Source organism: Notolabrus celidotus, chromosome 3 (assembly GCF_009762535.1).
Source record: "Notolabrus celidotus isolate fNotCel1 chromosome 3, fNotCel1.pri, whole genome shotgun sequence".
Taxonomy (NCBI): domain Eukaryota; kingdom Metazoa; phylum Chordata; class Actinopteri; order Labriformes; family Labridae; genus Notolabrus; species Notolabrus celidotus.
Window position 1 is genome coordinate 19,063,635 of NC_048274.1, and position 17,836 is coordinate 19,081,470.

The 17,836-nt window shown below is 39.6% G+C and overlaps 1 protein-coding gene across 1 annotated transcript in view; it reads left to right on the forward strand.

The window, feature by feature from the left end:
* ntrk3b (neurotrophic tyrosine kinase, receptor, type 3b) overlaps positions 1–17,836 on the forward strand; it is a 257,195-nt gene that overhangs the window by 192,378 nt on the left and 46,981 nt on the right. Inside the window, exon 12 of the mRNA XM_034679541.1 lies at positions 8,174–8,362. Coding sequence (XP_034535432.1) covers positions 8,174–8,362 — 189 coding nt within the window. The remainder of the gene's footprint in view (positions 1–8,173; positions 8,363–17,836) is intronic.

The following is a 17,836-nucleotide window of genomic DNA, read 5'->3' on the forward strand; positions in this document are numbered from 1 at the left end:
TCTGATATTCACACTTTTTCACCTGCAGACATTGTGTTTTGCCCTTGAAAATAGCTGCTGCTTGTGAAATTTGTGTGTGTTTAAGGTTTCAGATTTACATTAAGTCGTGTCAAATGTAAAAGTTCTGTTGAGTCAAGCAGATTTTTCTGCTGAATGCTCTAAAGAGGAGAGAGAGCACTCAACAGTGAGGAAGGGGAATGTTAGGTAAGAGGAGTGGAGGGGGGCACCGGAAATCCCATATAATGGCATTTTAAGCTGTTTACAATTTGTCCTTGTTGTCCTTTAAGCAAGGCTTTAGATTCAGTTGCTAAAAACCTCATAAATTAACCCTCTGATGAGGACTTGGAGTGTCTTAGTTTCTAACCTCATTATCCAAGCAGTGACCTGAGTGGGCAGGGATGATATGATAATGAGGCACTGCGCTGATTGGCTGCCTGACTGTTGTCTGAGGAGAGAACGTGCAAACCCGTGCAGAGGAATGCATCGAGAAAAACACCAAAACAATCTTGGCGAGCACACCAGAAGAACATACAGTACACTAGACATATGACCAGATCCTGACCCGATCAGTAGGGGGCAACCTTTCAAGAGTTGTAGCCGCTATTACAACAGCATGTTTATGAATACAAGTGATATGTTAAAACTTGTTCCTATTTTTTTGCCTCTTGTGTGCAATTTGATGTGGTCGGCCTTTGTTGTTGAAGCAGTCTGAGGTACAGTGGTTGGCACAAACCACAAATTAGCACCAAATTGAAGGGGAATCACCGAGGAGTTGGAGTGGGAGTGGGAGTGGCTTTGCATGCATACATATCCAAATCACTCCACTTGTTATGTCAACAAAGAAGCCAATTCGAGGCACCCTGTAGAAGCTATGTTTGTCCAGGAGGTGGGCTTCAGAAATTATGCAGATGCTATTTCACTTCCATGTTCTCAGGGTTGCTAGACTGGAGGACAAATAAAGTTGAAACAGTATGTACAGGCAAGGACAAATAGGATTTTTATTCTATGGGACCTATTTATTAATTTACTAACCTCACCACAAAGTGTATGAGATTAATGTTACTGTTATTGTAGATTTGTGATATTTCATTTTAGCATCTTTTTGAGGGAATTTATTAAAACAAAGCAATGAATACTTTTACCTTTAATTAGTCACTTACCAAGCAGTATCTGCAGGTTCTCTTTTCAGGCTACAGAGTATAACCCCTATGACTTTCACCAATTAGATAAATAGGGCAGATGCTGTAAATGGCCTGAGAGGCAGAATCCAGGGCAAAATAAGATCCAGCATATGCTACTCCACTCACAGCTGAAGCAAATACGACTGAATGCAATGTATATAAGTACACAAAAATGTATCATCTAAATTATAGAGGCAGGGCAGCTAAACAACAAGTCTTACAGAGCTAAGTAACAAACTAACCTTACATAATGGTAAAAATTATGTCATCAAACAAAGATTCACATGCCTCCTCTTGTTTCAGGGAAAAATCTTAAGCCCTGACTTTGATTTTAAGAGAGGATCCTTAACAGTATGTATTCTCTTTAAAACAACCATACTGTATGTTGGTGTATGTATTTCCATTCCAGAAAAGATCATTCCTCTCACTGATTTCCATCACAGTAGTCTGTGTAGTCAAGTTTTTTTTGTTATATTTTCAGTATGTTGTTTGCGACCGTATCCCAAAAGTTATGTATTTGCCAAGTTAACAGTCCAAACAGTTTTATTCTTTAAATCAAATTAACAATTTTCAGTGAAGACACATTTCCTCAGTTTCTGCTGACATGCACACAAAACGTCAACAGCTGAACATTTGGAGAAATTTGCAGTTACTGTTATTTTTTACTCCTGCGGGTGGCACAGGTTAGCATGTGTATAATGATTGAACAGCATCCCTTGTATGTAATCTGTTTCATTTGAAATTTGCACTTCCAATACATCACCAGCAATATGTGGAAATATCAGTAAACTTGATGAAAGAAATCATACAGTCATGATTTAAGTGTGTGTGTGAGAGAGGTTTATTGATTGTGTCAGATTATTTTTACAAGGTGGCAAAGCCTATAAATTAAAGCAGTCTTGTGTCTGAGAGGTGGCTGGTTCAGAGGTTTTTCTTGCTCTTTTAATTCATCACTGAGTTCTGGTCCCAGATGGACCCGCTGGCCCGGCGCTTGGACGACACCTTAATGAACGAGTCCATTTTAAAACCCAGGAGGGAAAGGTGGCGATGCTTCTGCTCCCTCTGAGTAAATTAGATTGACTTCTAAACTCAGAGAAACAGATGATGCAAATGTCACACTTGATCAATGGATTTGGCTGAATTAGCTAATGCACCTGCGATCTGCACCTTACATACACATAAAACACTCTGCAATGGGATTTCAGCACGCTATGTGAAGGAACACTGAGTAATATCCAACTGTCCAAAGTGTCTCCTGAAAATAATGGAGGGATTTCTGCTGCAGTGACATATTTCCTACAGAAAAGTAAAAGGATGTTTTCTGGAGAAACACATCGGCTGGCAAAGTGTAGAAGGATTTGAGCAATGAGATTTAACTAATCTTCAAACGACGGCACGCCACAGTGATCTGAGACTTTTACAGAAGGAATCCCTGGACAAAGTGGTGTCTGTTACTCAGAGCATGTTAAATGAATGATTTATTTTGCAGTTGGCGGCGTGGTCTTTGATGATCAATTATATTCTTTTGTGTGAGATCCGGATGTGAATGAGACTGGTTTTAAAGGAAACTAATATTTATTAAATATATATTAAACACACATATTTTGAATGTTAGACTTTATATTTGAACAGTATGTGTTCTACACACTCAATAGTATTGCTTAATGCATATTTCATTTGTAGGATAAGCACATCAATAACACTTTCACATCCATAGAGTGAAAAACCTTGTCTTACAGCAGCTGGTTATTTAGCTTAGCATGAAGGCTGGAAGCAGTGAGGGAACAGCTAGCCCGGCTCCATAGAAAATAAAGAGAAAAAATTACCCCCCATCCTTTCTTTTACTTTTTTGGGGGAGAAAATCAACTTGCTAACTGTTGTTATTTTGTGACCCTCAAGACCAGCATGAGACAGACACTAATGTTTTTGCCACAGTGTGAACAGGCAGAGGTGAAAAGAGCATGACTGCTTTCCAGGTATTGATTTGTTATGACTTATATGAGCAGGTTGTACCTGGCGTTTATATTGCTATTAAGAATTAATTACTATTATATGGGATTTTGACCAATCACAATCAAGTATTTACATTGTTTGGTAATAACATTAACTATTCTCCGCACTAGAGTATGGGCAATGACTTTCAAAAAAGAGAGCAGGCGTTGTATGTAATCCCATCCACATTTGTCCTCACAGGTTTCTGTTCGATGTAGCATGTATCTAGTAAACTAAGACTCTGAGTATGTTTGTGGTTTCAAGAGTATAGTACTAAATGTGCCATGGCCAATCATATTTGTGGTCTATGCAACCTTTTAAACACTGCCCTATAATTTGTGATTTGAACTATGGAGATCCTGTTGGTTGTTCAAGTTATTGCTGCACAGTGAAAGGGGCGGGGCTTAAGAATAGCCATTTATGATGACATATTTTGATGAGTAGAATAAAAACTGTGATGCATGAGAAGCAATTTTTTTTTTACATTTTCTGACACAATTATTTGCAATGACTTTTGATTGGCAGGTGACATCATGGAACTAATATGAGTGCCAGACATTGCAAGTTTGAACTGATACAGACAAATAGAAGAATAATAACCAATCTTCATGAAGTTGGTTATTTCCATGTTTGGATATAAATCATAGAAACTCTTATTTCTCGAGACTGAAGTAATGTCACAAATCCAAAAGTTATGATCCGAGCTTCATTCACTGTCCTTAGTGATGGTCTGAATTTAGTTCATGGCTGAATATACCTTCCGTATGAACCATATTACTGCTAAAAAAAAGTTATGAAAAGATAAGACATGAAAAGAGTTGAAAAGCAGCCAAAAGTCGTCTCATTTCATTTTCCAGTTCTCCTGAATAAATCAGCACAGGTTTAATAGAGAGGAACTTTACTCTCAGATAGGCGTTTGAGGGAAAATGTCCAGTCCTGAATCCTATTCAGCACAGAGGCAACGACTCGGATGATAAAAACCCTCTCAGAGGCCGTCGGGCCTTTTCATCACTCAGGTAACATAAATGCAATTTTTAGGATGTTCTGAAGTCAAGAAGTGCAATTTCCCCCTCAGTGCTCAGAAAACCATCTCCCAAAGAATCAGGAAGGAGATTTTTGTGTAGTTCTGTAGCAAGGCCAGGAGTTCCCTTGAGGCCTCATCGATCTGGAACCAGAGTCCAATCAGATGAGGTTTCATCTCATCCCATAATGTGTTAAAGCAGAACATAATACCCGGATCTCTTTGAGGTAGATCCTCTCATTTTTTAAAGACATTCACCCATTTGTCATGATGGCTTTTCATGTAATGCTTTGATTTCAAGGGTGGTGATGTTACATTTAGTGTAGTGATGTTTGAAGCAGCACACTGGACATATATTTCTATATTTGATATCTTTAGTCGTTGCTGTAGGTTAAATTTCAAACATTGTTCCATCATACTGTCATGGTTCAGGCTGTAAGCGGTATAAATGCAGACAAATCATGGATATATTGATGTGTCATGACTGATCAACACTGGAACAGATTATGGATAATGGAAATCTGAGGTGTTCTCAATCAATCAGTCAATCCTCATTTGTATAGTGCCAGTTCATGACCAATGTTAATGTAAGACACTTAACAGAAAGAGCAGGTCTCAAACTCTTTGTTATATCAGGGATTACATGGGCCATATTAAAGTACATGGTAGAATACCATACAGGGTAAGCCATTAGCTACCTCTTAGCTTATATGTAAGGGATAATGTATGGTTAGCAGGTAGTTATGGGAAATAGAGTCCGCTTCGGAGTCTTGTCTAACCATAGATTATCCCGCTTATTACCCGGCTAATAACTTAAAATACAAACATGTTGGCAAAAACCCTTGATTAGATGAATATTTTATTTATTTAAAATGATTCATGTTCACAGTTTCTAAAAAATAGTCCCAGTGATTCCGCTGCAGGTAGCGTTCCATGGCGATGGATTCTTATCTGCCTGTTGCGGCCGATTTAACATGAACCTGCCTTCATTCAGCTCTCCTCCTCTTCTAAGCTCTGCGGTTAACACACCTTAAAAAATAAACGTGGCAAATGTCAGACCTTTTAATTTTGCTGATGTCATCACCACCACTCATGGTTTAAGTTTTCTCCTAGTGACTGATAACCTAAAGTTTTACTCACCTACCATTGCTAATATTGCTGGACAGGATCCAATATGAAAATGTCGTTAGCCTGACGATTTAGCATGCTAACTGTCACTAATGCTTTTACCTCACCTTACAGTCTGTGGTGTCAACAAGCAGATGCAAAATGTGACAAAACTCTTTTCCACGGATTGGTTTTTGACATGATGTGTGATCAGTTTGCCTCTGGCATTGCTCATTTTAGTGAAAGTTAATAACCAGAGATCAGTAAGAGAGCCGAGTAATAAAAGCATTTACCACTACCATCAGCGAGGGACTGACTGGTTGCTAACATAAGATGGTTAGTTTGCAAGTATTAATATGTTAAAAAAATACATGTTTTTTATTACTTCAGGCTAGCAGTACCACTTTTAACAGCTTTTCTCCCTCATTAGGTATTTATCATGAATTCAAAGAAAATTGTGGTACTAATGTAAAGTGAGCAAGTCATTGAGATATTATATAGATGTCCCACTTAGTACCAAGTCAGCAACTAAAGACCGAAGTGAGTTGACATTAAGTATTGATTTAAAAATGATGTACAGCTAAAAAATAAGCTTCCCCTTGATCTGATGGTTGGTAGTGCTTCTACAGTGACATCATTTTTATCAGCCTACTCACAGATTGAATTCATATTTTAAATTCATGCTAAAGTCTGTTCATTAGCCTGCTGTTATACATCACATTGTGATGATGTTGTGGACTTTGCTGAACACAAGAGGAATCATCACCCAAGAAAACAGTTTAATCTTTTATTCTGGGAAACCCCCAAAACAGACGAACTGTTGTGACCTTTATTCCAGATTTTACAGTAAATTCAACAGTAGCTCCATGTTTTAACTGTATTTGAGCTTTATGATCAAACTGTAGGCAATGAAATCCTCAAGATTTGTCTCAGTTCTTTTGCTTTTATGACTTACAATGAAAAACCCAGCAGTAGAGCACTAAACATTTGAACCCCACCTCAGGAATGAAATCAGATGAAGATGGCTGTCCTGTGAATTTTGTTCATAAAGGAGGCTTCAGCACAGATTAAGAGCTGTAGATTACTTCATGTCCCTGTTGGCTGGGTGCAGAGTGACCTGTTGGAGGCCTGTGCTTAGGTATGAAAACCCTGCATGAGAGGGAATGCTGTGGATAAATTACTGCACATGTGTCACTTCATCACAGCCCACCCCCTCTACATCTCTGGCTCTATAATTTGCTATGACTGGGCCTTGATTACTATTTACCGTGTTGCCAGAGTGAGCGAGGGACTCGACTTTGTGGGTAAACAGATTCACTGTCACAGCTCCACTGAATCAGCCACTGGTGGCTGTTGACTTTCTGTGCACTTTGTGTTTGCCTGCTCTCCTCTCACCCTTCTGAAGATTGCACCTGTCAGAGCTGTGTGTTGCCTCTGACACAGCAGTGATGGAACAGGAAACCAGATCACACCGGCTGACAGGGAGTCATGTCGGGAGCTTTTTTTGAATTTTATAAAGGAAAGGAAATTATTGTTGGAATGTGTTGTGTGACACCATGATTCATACCAGCAGAGATATACCAGGTAATATCTTCAGTGTTTTAAAATGGAGGAAAAGAATGGAGGGAATGGTGCATTCATAAATCAATGAAAACACTGGAGCTGCAGCTAATCAGTGGTTTCCTTCTTGGTTACTGTTTAAGCTACTTACTTTATCCGTTTATTTTGGTCAATAAATGTTAGAAAATAAAAAAACTGCCTCTGAAAATTACGAAACCTTTAAGGTTACATTTAAAAACTGCTTGTTTTCTCGAATTACTGGCAAAACTGAAAGATGCCTTGGTTTCAGTGTTGAAAGGAATTAGTATCACCTGGGAACCTCAGGTAATTCATAAATTACCTCCTGACATCTGTAATGTACTCAAATGTACTTACATTTCTGATTGAGAACCCTGAGGTGCTGTGTAAAATCTTTCAGCTAGCACTGAAAGACTGAAAGACAAATGAAGTCTGACAAAATACCAAGGACACAATCTGATTCAAAATAACTCAGACAAAGCAGAACTGTTAGCTACTCACATGCAACCCAAAGGTGTCGTCACCTGTGTTAGAATTATGAACTTGTTCAGCTAGAATGACAAGACACCATGTATTGACCAAAAATCTGATATCAAAGTTTGTATGTGGGAGCTGTCTCAGGAACTTAGGGAATGTAATGTAAGAGGGAGTCACCAAGGAAAGTAGGCAGGGGGATGGGACACATCTGGGGCTAGGTATAACATATAATATAATATAATATGATAACATACAAAATAGTTCTAAAAGGACATACAGTATGTAATTGAAACAGTGAAAAATCTGCTTATATTTCACTGACTGCACTCATTTTCACATCTATGAAGTAGTCCTTGCAGTTACTGTCACTTATTTACACTGGCTTGAGTCTGGAAAGAAACATAAAAACAAACCACCCATGTTCTCAGCAGTCCACCATATGTCATGAAGCTGAATACAAGGTTAAGGTATACCTCCAGACGTATTTTGAAACATTTTACCAACCTGCTTTAAAAAATGGCTGATAAAGACATGAACAGCATGAACTGTACGACAGTTCAAAACAGGGTCCTGTTTTTTAGGTGATTGTCTTGATTTTTACAACTAAGGCAAATGCAGATAAACTTTCTCTGCACATTCAGTATACAGTAATTCCCAATAAAAGTCATTTATTCAAACAAATGTAATAGACAGTACTTAATAAGGAACAAAACACATTTTTAAGTGGACAGGTATGATATCAATTTTGTCCTCAGTCAGACAAACTTAATTTGAGCCCTGCTGTAGACTAATCCATCTTTTTTCTGTTTCATTTCAGGTCCAGTTGCAGTGATCAGTGGTGAGGAAGACTCTGCCAGCCCTCTTCATCATGTCAACCATGGGATTATTACCCCCTGCACGCTGGATGCAGGTCCTGATGCGGTTGTAATAGGGATGACTCGTATCCCAGTAGTGGAGAATCCGCAGTACTTCAGGCACGGGCACAACTGCAACAAACCAGCAACCCGTAAGTCCCTCTGAAGTTTCTCCCTCATTACCTCTGGTGACCATTATTGCAAATCATTTGACCTCCTTTTATGGGAATACAAAGGGACCCTCAACAGATTGTTGTTCAAACATGAGGCTAAGTATCCTGTGACTTAGACTGAGCGTGATCATATGGTGTAAGCATCTGGTGGCACTGCTCCAGCCTCCTTGTATAGGATCCGTTTAGACAAAAAGCAGCTTTCTGTTCTGTATATCAGCTCCTGGTGTTCAGACGGCAGCCCCCTCCTCTCTCCGTCAGCCTCCCCTGGGACTCATGTTCCAGGTTGGGGAGAGACAAGACCACTTTAAGGCCTAATTACTCACAATTACATCAACTGCTCAAGAGAGTCAGCAGAAAACAACTGTGCCGGCAGCCAGCCGCAGTCTGGCGCCTGCTGCTTCTCTTCCAGACGACACCAGCCGGATTTATTCAGGGAGAAGACCCTCCTCCTGTGTGAGTGGCAGCACATGAGATCAGGCTCATATCCGCTGTGTTTACCTCTTGGCTCGCTCTCAAAATGGCCGCTGGTCAGGCTAACAGGAGCTGACTTTGGGAGTTGGAGCCAATGAGAAGGCAGGAAATCCCATTTAGGAGTGATAAATAAATAAATGACGGGTCTTATGAATTATGAATCGCATTAATTTTTAATGTCCAGCCATTGACTGATTTATAGCGTCACATGCTTTGCACAGGAGATCTGATTTGCAGCTAATGAATAAATGACAGTGGGCAAGAATGAAACTTTTGCCCGTGCACCTGGAATTAGAAGTGAGACCCATGAATGTGCGTGGTGGTCGATCTGATAAAGGGTGTCTGGAATGTTCACCCTCTCTGAATGCTGCGTCTTTTGTTTACATTTTTAGATTTAATTCAACACATAATTATGAAAAAGGAAATCTGTAGGAAATAAACCCTAAATTCATCACAAGGTCATAATGGTCACTGCTCTCTGCCATTGGCTGGGAAAACAAAATGGCTCCTAACAGCTCCTGCCTCTGCAGATCATTCACTGAATACAAATGTATTTTCACCCCCAGGATACACACACAGAAAAGGATACATCTATGTGCATCATGTGTGTATGTACAGTCTGTGTGTAGGTGTTTGACAGTGAGGATGAATCTATGTATGTTTGTGGATGCAGGCGTACCGATTTGGAGGTAGAGGACAAATCTCGTCAATATTGTACCTTTACTTTCCTCCGCCTCCTCTCTGGTTTGACAAATGTCTCTAGTCAGGGCTCCCTTAGGTGCCTAGGGGCCCGTTAAGTCCCCGTTCTCCTCCTGGCCTTGCTCAGGCTGATTGTCCTGCAGCTTCATGTGTCAACCAAAGAGCTTCACCATTGCTCAGATACAGCATGGCTGCTTTATTGATGCTCGGCCACCAATCCATAATGTATTCATTCATTTAGTTGAAAGCTTCTTATCCAGGAGAATAGCTGGCTGCTGGCTTGTCTCTCTCTCTCTCTCTCTCTCTCTCTCTCTCTCTCTCTCTCTCTCTCTCTCTCATACACAAGCACACGCACGCGCGCACACACACACACACACACACACGCACGCACGCACGCACGCACGCACGCACGCACGCACGCACGCACGCACGCACGCACGCACACACGCACGCACACACACACACACACACACACACAAATACATTCCTAGTTTAGCAGTCCAGCAGTAGTCACACATAAATTCAAACACGCCCACACTTCTCCTTACCTGTGCCCATCAGGACTTTACTTATGCGCTGGTCAGTCCCAGTCTGCTCCCACCTCCGTCCTCTGGGTAATTTATGGAGTTCCTAGCTGTGGTGCTCGCTGCATTTTGAAATCAGCTCTAACAATAACTGAAAAGTGGAGGAGAAGGAGGAGGAGGAGGAAGAGTGTGTTGCTGGCTTGGGTTGAAACAGCTGCATGTAATGGGAACTGGCCTGCTGCAGAGCTCACACCAGTAATTCCAGTGTGCCTTACAAGATGTTTTATTCATAAATATTTGATCTTCAAGTCAATCCTGGCAGTATTTATGGATTGTACCATCGGTATAATAGCAATAGAGGAGAGACTGAGCACTTAGTGTCCTAGCTGTCAGGCTGCCCTTGCTGCGGGTGGAAAAATAAAAAGAAATCACAGACAAATGACAAAAATATCATCCAATTGCAGTTGCCCTCTAGTTGAACCTGCACACATGCAGCTGTAAACAAGCTGCAAAGATTGGGACATTATGAGAAAAGTGTTTGCACAGTGGTAACTCTGATGCCAATTTAAAAACATGAAATGCAGTCATGCACTTGGTCCAAATTCCCGATGCACTGTTGGGGTCAACCTTGGTTGCAGTAAACAGGCAAGCCGTGACTGATGAGGACGTTCGTGAGATTAGCTTTTTTTTTTCACCACAAGCGGAAAAAGGCCAATCCTGGGGAAATGTAGCCGCATTAGGGAGATAAAGGCATAAAAGGCAAAGGACAATTCTTTAGCCTAATGACAGATCTGTATCTAGCCGGATCCCCTGTCTCCCAGCAAGTGGCTTTGTTTTATCACTCAGCTTGCTATTTTAATTACGGATTTGTCACATTCTGCTGGCCAAACTTAGACAATAGCTTTTGATGTTAGAGTATAGCGTGTAGCCTTTCATAATATCCATGTTATTGGGGATATCACATGTGGGTTAGGCCGACACGTTCTCTGCCCTGGCTTGGACAAGCTCTGACTCTCGCAGACGCAATTATGCTGTTTTTGAAGATTAAAATATTTCCATCGCAGACAAGGAATGAGTGGTTTGGCAGTTTGAATGCTCAGCAAATGAATGGAAATGCCGAGCAGATTGATTGGAAGGCAGTCCTCATGTTCCAGGGCTATGATTCCATGAATTATGGTTTGAAATAGAAAAGGCCCAGAGGCTAGCCAGTTGTGAATTCAAACACCATACTTTAATTTGTTAACCAAGAAGTCCAAGATGGGCTGCTTTTAACTCAGCTCAGAAACCAGAAATAAAGAGCTTCAGTAGCAAGAGCTCCAAACAGATGCTAACTGATGCCAGGTGCATGAGAACTGAATACCCATAGGCCACATTAAAACCCACTGAAGATCCCATCACACAGACTTTCAGACGTGGAAAATGACAACTTCAAAATATGTGAATGCAACCGCCAGTTTCAATCCATATACAGTATAACTACACATTTAAAACAGTAAGCAAAGAAAGTAACATAATTAAAGTTTAAATTAAAAAAGTCTGTTCTGGCACACAGGTTTAATTGGTTTGAAATTATAAAGGTGACAAGAAGCTAAACACTAGCTAGAGTCAATTAAGATACTTAAATTACTCTACCTATATAACAATATGGTATATGACAGCATGGGGTGCATACAAAAACACATGGGTAACTTTTTATCAGCATTGACACTATCTAACACTTAACTTATTAAAGTTGTATGAAAAATATTACATATACAGTTATTAAAGCAGCAGAACAAACCAAATGTTGAACATTAATGTTTTGCCAAAGTCAATTTATATAAATGTACTTTTCTGTTTTAAGAGAAACATTTTTTCCTCTGTGTCTGTTGGGACTAAGAGCTCAGGGTGGATTGCATGCCTCTCCTCTAAGATGTCAAATATAACTATTTTGTGTTGGTAGACTTTTTAAGAACCTCCCCTGAGCAGCGAGTGTAAAGTACTTAATGCTTAAGTGTACTTAATGCTGAAACTTTAATCCAGCAATAACACTGAGGGCGAGCTTAGGGAGATGTTATTGTCAAAAGAAATCAATCTCAATTTTATCCCTGCATGTGTCGTTATGTGGCTACACTAAGTGGAGAAAATTAAATGTATTTTAACTTTGTAATTGTGCTAAGTGTGAAAGTAAAATACATATTATAAAATAATCAAGGAAATGTAAATCATCAGAACACTCATTATATTCTTCTCATCTTTATGTGAGTTAATTTGAATCATTTATGGACATTTTTTTATTTCAAGGTAATCTTTTTTAATAACATTACTATTCAAAACAGTGTTTAAAATGTTGTCCCCAATCCTCTCAGCTTTCAGCTCATCACATCCCTCTCCCCATCTAAAGCTTGCTCAACAGCTACTGTATTAAGCATGTTTGCTCTTGTTAGCTTAAGCTCCAACAGTGCCAAGGTTAGTCCGGATAAACCAACTAAGTATAGCTTGTAATATAACAGCATGCTAGTAAACTTGATCTAATTCTGTTTTATTGTTTTGAGTCTATTACTATAAGTACACAAAAGCTACTTGATTCAGAAAACAGTAATGCCACCATCTCCCTAATGAGAAATGTAATATAACTATAAACACTGCTATTTGAAGCGATGTTTGATTTGATTTGATGTCTTTATTTCAAACATGTAAAAGTAAAATAGAAAAAACAACAACATACAAGTAGAAAAGAAGAAATAGTTATACAAAATAAACAAAATCAATCAGTTCCAATAGCAAGCACTGAAACATTTTACTTTACATGTGTGAAAAGGAGTAGTATGTTAAAGTCAAACTATGCTAACTGGGTAAGCCTAGTGTGCTTTAACAGGCGTGTTTGTCGAAATTTTGTTACAACAGTTAGAAAACTTTAAGAAACCAACAGTCAAACATCAATGTTGGTTTATAACAGTATTTTGTCAGGTGTGTAAAGATAAGAAGATATGCAATGTTACATCTTCCTATTCATTCTGACAAACAGACTAAAGGTGTGAAGACACACAAAAACAGTCAACATTGGTCACAATTTATTTTACACAGCTAAATATGGGATTACAATCTTCAGTCAACAATGTCAAGTTGCCAAGTGTGGCTACCTTTAGCAGAGCTAGCACCACCAACCTTCGGTCCTCCTTGTAGGTTTAAGTCCACAAGTCTGTGCTAGTTATGCATTGCTCCAGTCAATTGGCCATATGCTAGGTTAACCAGACATAGCTTACATACATCTGTATCTCCGTTTTGTACATCAAAATACTGCTAAACTGCGGCATGCTACAAGATGCCATCTGTTATCCATGCTTGATCACATCCAGGTAATAGAGCAGTATGGCAGCAGCAGTAACCAAAGACCATATGACCAGCATTACGGGTGTACAATACTGAAAACAATTTGTTTAAGCAACTAGTAATTCTGGGGCTGGCTATGGTGACAACTTTGAATTGTTGGATTGATGAAATGTGCACATACCTTGCCGATGATTAATTTATGCTTTATGTCCTCAAATTCCCTTTTTTATTCTTAACTCGTTTATTTCTAGTATTTTTCAGTGCTGTGAAGGTGGGGTCATGTGATTGGCTGGAAGGTAAAGGCATTGGTGACAGCTCCATAGTCATAAAAGTGACTTATGATTTTAAATGTGTCATGATGAAATAAAATGTAATTAAGAAAGCCGACACTATTATATGTAATTTGTCATAAAATAAGTGTGGCATTGACATTGACTGCTATGATCTAAACAGACTTTAATATAAAGTATCTATTAACAATTAACAATTAACTTCAGTTTAACCTTGTGACAATGAGAATTACAGCTATGTGATTACACAGTTATATTTTAAATCAATTTGAAACATGTCAGTTCCTTTGTGTTTATACACTATTAAGATTATAGGGTCATTCATATTTTTATGTTCATCTAATATTAGCTCATTGGCACATGATATAGTGGCTTTTTACTCACTTTGGTAAATGCCCTTAAGGCTCTCAGTCTTAGCACATTCAACTGGTTTTGCTTTGTCTTTGATCCTCGAAATTTCACAGCTCGCTGAATTACATGTAATCGATGTATGGATGATTTTGTGCGTGATTTTTTTTTTTCTCCTTATAGCTTAGCCAGACATATGTGCATATTCACACAGGCACACTGTTCACCAACGCCAAGTGGCAGCGAAAGAAAACACGAGCCGGCAGTGAGCCAGCAGCAGCAGGTTAGGAGGAGATTCCCACTGAGAGTCAACAGTAAATGCTGGTGTTCATGTCGTTGTTACCCAATGATGCCAAAACACTCAGAGGCCCTGTGCCACAGTGAATTTAACGGCAAAGAGCTTTCTATGTGCTATTAGCTGCTGGATGAGTGACTCTCACTTAACTGTTAGCATCCTGTGGTGTTCCCTTTTTAAAGACAAGTTAAACCACATAACGGAACATTCATTCAGATGGGTTTCCTTCAACTACTTTGTGAGCCACATGTGATATGACTATAAACTCTCATTAATGGTTTTTAGTATGAATAAATTCCTCTTTGAATCAGTGGCATTAAGAAAGTGTAAGACTGATGAAGAGTCATAAACTGGTTCTTTGTTTTGTTTGTTTGAAGTCATGGTGGTAACATTTAATGCATGTTGCCTTATTGGGACAGAGTCTATTTTGGTTCTAGTAAATAAAGGCTGTTTGAGTGAATTAACATTCCTGACAGGTAACTCTGTGAACAAAGTAGCTGAATGTTGATCCATTGCAGGAGATGAGAATTCTGCAGGATGTCCTCAGTGTTTTGATTGAGCCGCTTCTCAATGTCAAAGCATCCAGCCTGCAAAAGACAAGTTGTCAATGACCAAGAGACACATTGATTGACACACCACACACACTCAGAGAAGCTGTCATGCAGAAAAGAACTCTCTCTCTCACACACACACACACACACACACACACACACACACACCTGTGCAGGCAAAAACACACACATGGATGCACAAGGTTGGCAAGTAACGGAAGTAAACACATTTTTAGACATACACACAAAAAGAGAGACACACTTACTGAAAACTAGGGAACACTGCCAGCAAGTTGTGGGGAACTGTGCAAACGCACACACACACACACACACACACACAAACACCCCCCCCCCCACACACACACACACAAACAGGTACAGAACAAAGCCCCCCAAACATCTGTGCTCTCCCAGCAGCCTGACCTGACTAGCTGAGTAAATCTGGGTGCCGCCTCGTAGCTCGGCCTCTGGGGAGAATGTTTGCTGGCATCGAGGCCTCAGGTGAGCCAGGACAAATGAACGATGCTGAGCTGCGGGATGGAGATTTAATCTTGGGGCTTTTCAGTGTGCCACTCAGCGTAAATAGGCTGCAGGATGCAGACTGAGTCTGCCTGCAGAGGAAACCGAAGGTTAAAGTAACTTGTCCTCGCCACTGTCGATGCGCACACCCCATTACAGTCGCTTCATTTCCATCAGGGTGAAGGAATGAGGTGGCCAGAGAGTATTTAGCAGCTGAATATGACAATCATAGATAGAATATTTACATCTGGGAAATAGGGATGGGTGGGTGGGGGGTGGGGTTTACAAAAGGAGAGTTCAACAATTTTTCATTGTGGTGGCTTTAGGGTTTAATCCTCTCTATAAGTCATTTCTCATAAATTCCCAGCAGTTATGTGGATGTTATTCAAATGTCATACAAATCAAGATCTTTTTGACAAATAAATTATGAAATACCAGAAAGGTAATAAAGAGTTTAGATTTAAGTTTTATTAGTATAGTCAGACGAGCCATGTTGGAAAGGTTTGAAATGTGTATTACAGCAGTAATACATTGTTTGGATTTGGCTTCTAGGCTCATTTCATTGATACTTACAAAGGTATTTTACATGCAGAAATTTGAGGAGTAATGAGATAATATTGGAGACCCCAGTCAGAGCGTGCAAGTGGATGCTGAGGAGGTGGTAAAGCTGAACAGCATTAATACATTACTGATGCAAGGCAGTAGTGGCTATGACAGAGCAGACAGAGCAGAGAGAGACCTGAAAACTTGCAGCTTAAATAGACAACTAAATCAGGAGGAAACTTTTGTAAAGTGTGAAATCAGAGCAGCTCGTGTTACCTCACAGGTGTCGATCCATTTTTGTCAAAACAAGTTGATAGGCCTGGTCTAGCTGCTCAAGCAGAGGCAAAAAGTATCGACAACAGTCACCAAGGACTCAGCATCTGAATCGTGTGGAAAAGAGGTTTTTACGACTCGCCCTTTGTTTAAAGGTCATCGGAAGCACTTCTGTGTATATAGACAAAAATGTGCATAAAACTTTTCTCCCTCTAGATGGACCTGTGTTAAGTTCAATATTTTTCTTCGAGTGATGTCAATGAAGTCAACATTGATTGGCTCAAGGGCACAATGGCTGTTGCTACAGTATCACAGTATTTAGTCTCTGTGGAAAGTTGAGGTGCAGATGATGTCAGCGGCAGGAATTGACAGAGGAGTAAAGTATGTTCCGAGTTAAGAAAGGTGATATCTCAAGTTATGCTGCATTGATTTTGCTCCTTGTATTAAAACTTTCCATCATGACTTTGACAATGTTACTGTCCAAGAGCAAGTATTCACAGTAGTACAATTGATATGAAAAGTATGTTTTTTTAAGATAATAGAAATGTTAACAAAGTTGTATTGCGCTATACACCAATTGCTATGTAATCCCTAAACATTTGAGATTGAGTCTGATTGACTGGTCGCTCTCTGGCAAAGCTGTCCTTATAGAAGTGGCAGAGTTAAGCCGACTGCCTACCACGACTGGGTTAATATTCTATTAAGCTGATCGAAATGTGGACATTCGTCAGTCCCATAGGCATTGAGAAAAAAACTGTATCTCTATCCAATCTCCCCAGTCTGAGGACAGCACTACCAACAAATTCATAATTAAAAATCAGCAAACTTAGTCTGTCGTTTATTGCATTTTAATCAGAAAACAACAACCACGCAATTCATAAGAGGTCCAAAAAACACATGAATTTGTGGATGAGAATGTTTGCCAGGAAACACAGGGAGAGCTGGAGAGTAATTAAGCAGAAATGAAGTCCAGATATAAGAACTGGTGGATTTTTCTGTCACTGATAACAGCTCGGCCCAGTAAGTGGGGTTCTGCTGATTAACTGGTGAGAAAGCCATCTAGTGGTCTATTCAGATGTCTGCTTAGGTGAAAAGAAGGGGGTGATTTAAATTCTAACCTTTAATTTAATGGCATTTGAATGACAATATTTTTCAACATGGAACAGGTTTTACAGAATCTCACAGTAATGTTATCTGTCAAAAACAGCCAATTAGCAAAACCTCCCACATAAGAATGGTTCAGGTTCAAAGGTCAGATGACACAGAAGTGCTGAAAGAGTTCATCCAGCATGGTAAGCAGAGTGACAAGGCAATGAGGAGCAAGGAAGGCAAACATAAACAGAAATATAAACTGATGGAAGGTACAATTTGTTTAACAATTAGTGTGATTCAGTGTACAACTTTAAAAATATATGCTTATTTTAATGCCAAAAACACATTTTAAAATTGTGGACAACGAAACACTGAAAAAGTTGTGTAATGCTTACAAAAACACCTGGAGGAACAACTTCTAACACATTGGGTTGATTTGCAACAGGTTAGTAACAGAGAAATCTTAGTAAAAGGGACAAGGCTGGAAACCAATACAAGATGGTCGTGATCTTCAGGCTCTCAGGAGGTACTGCAGC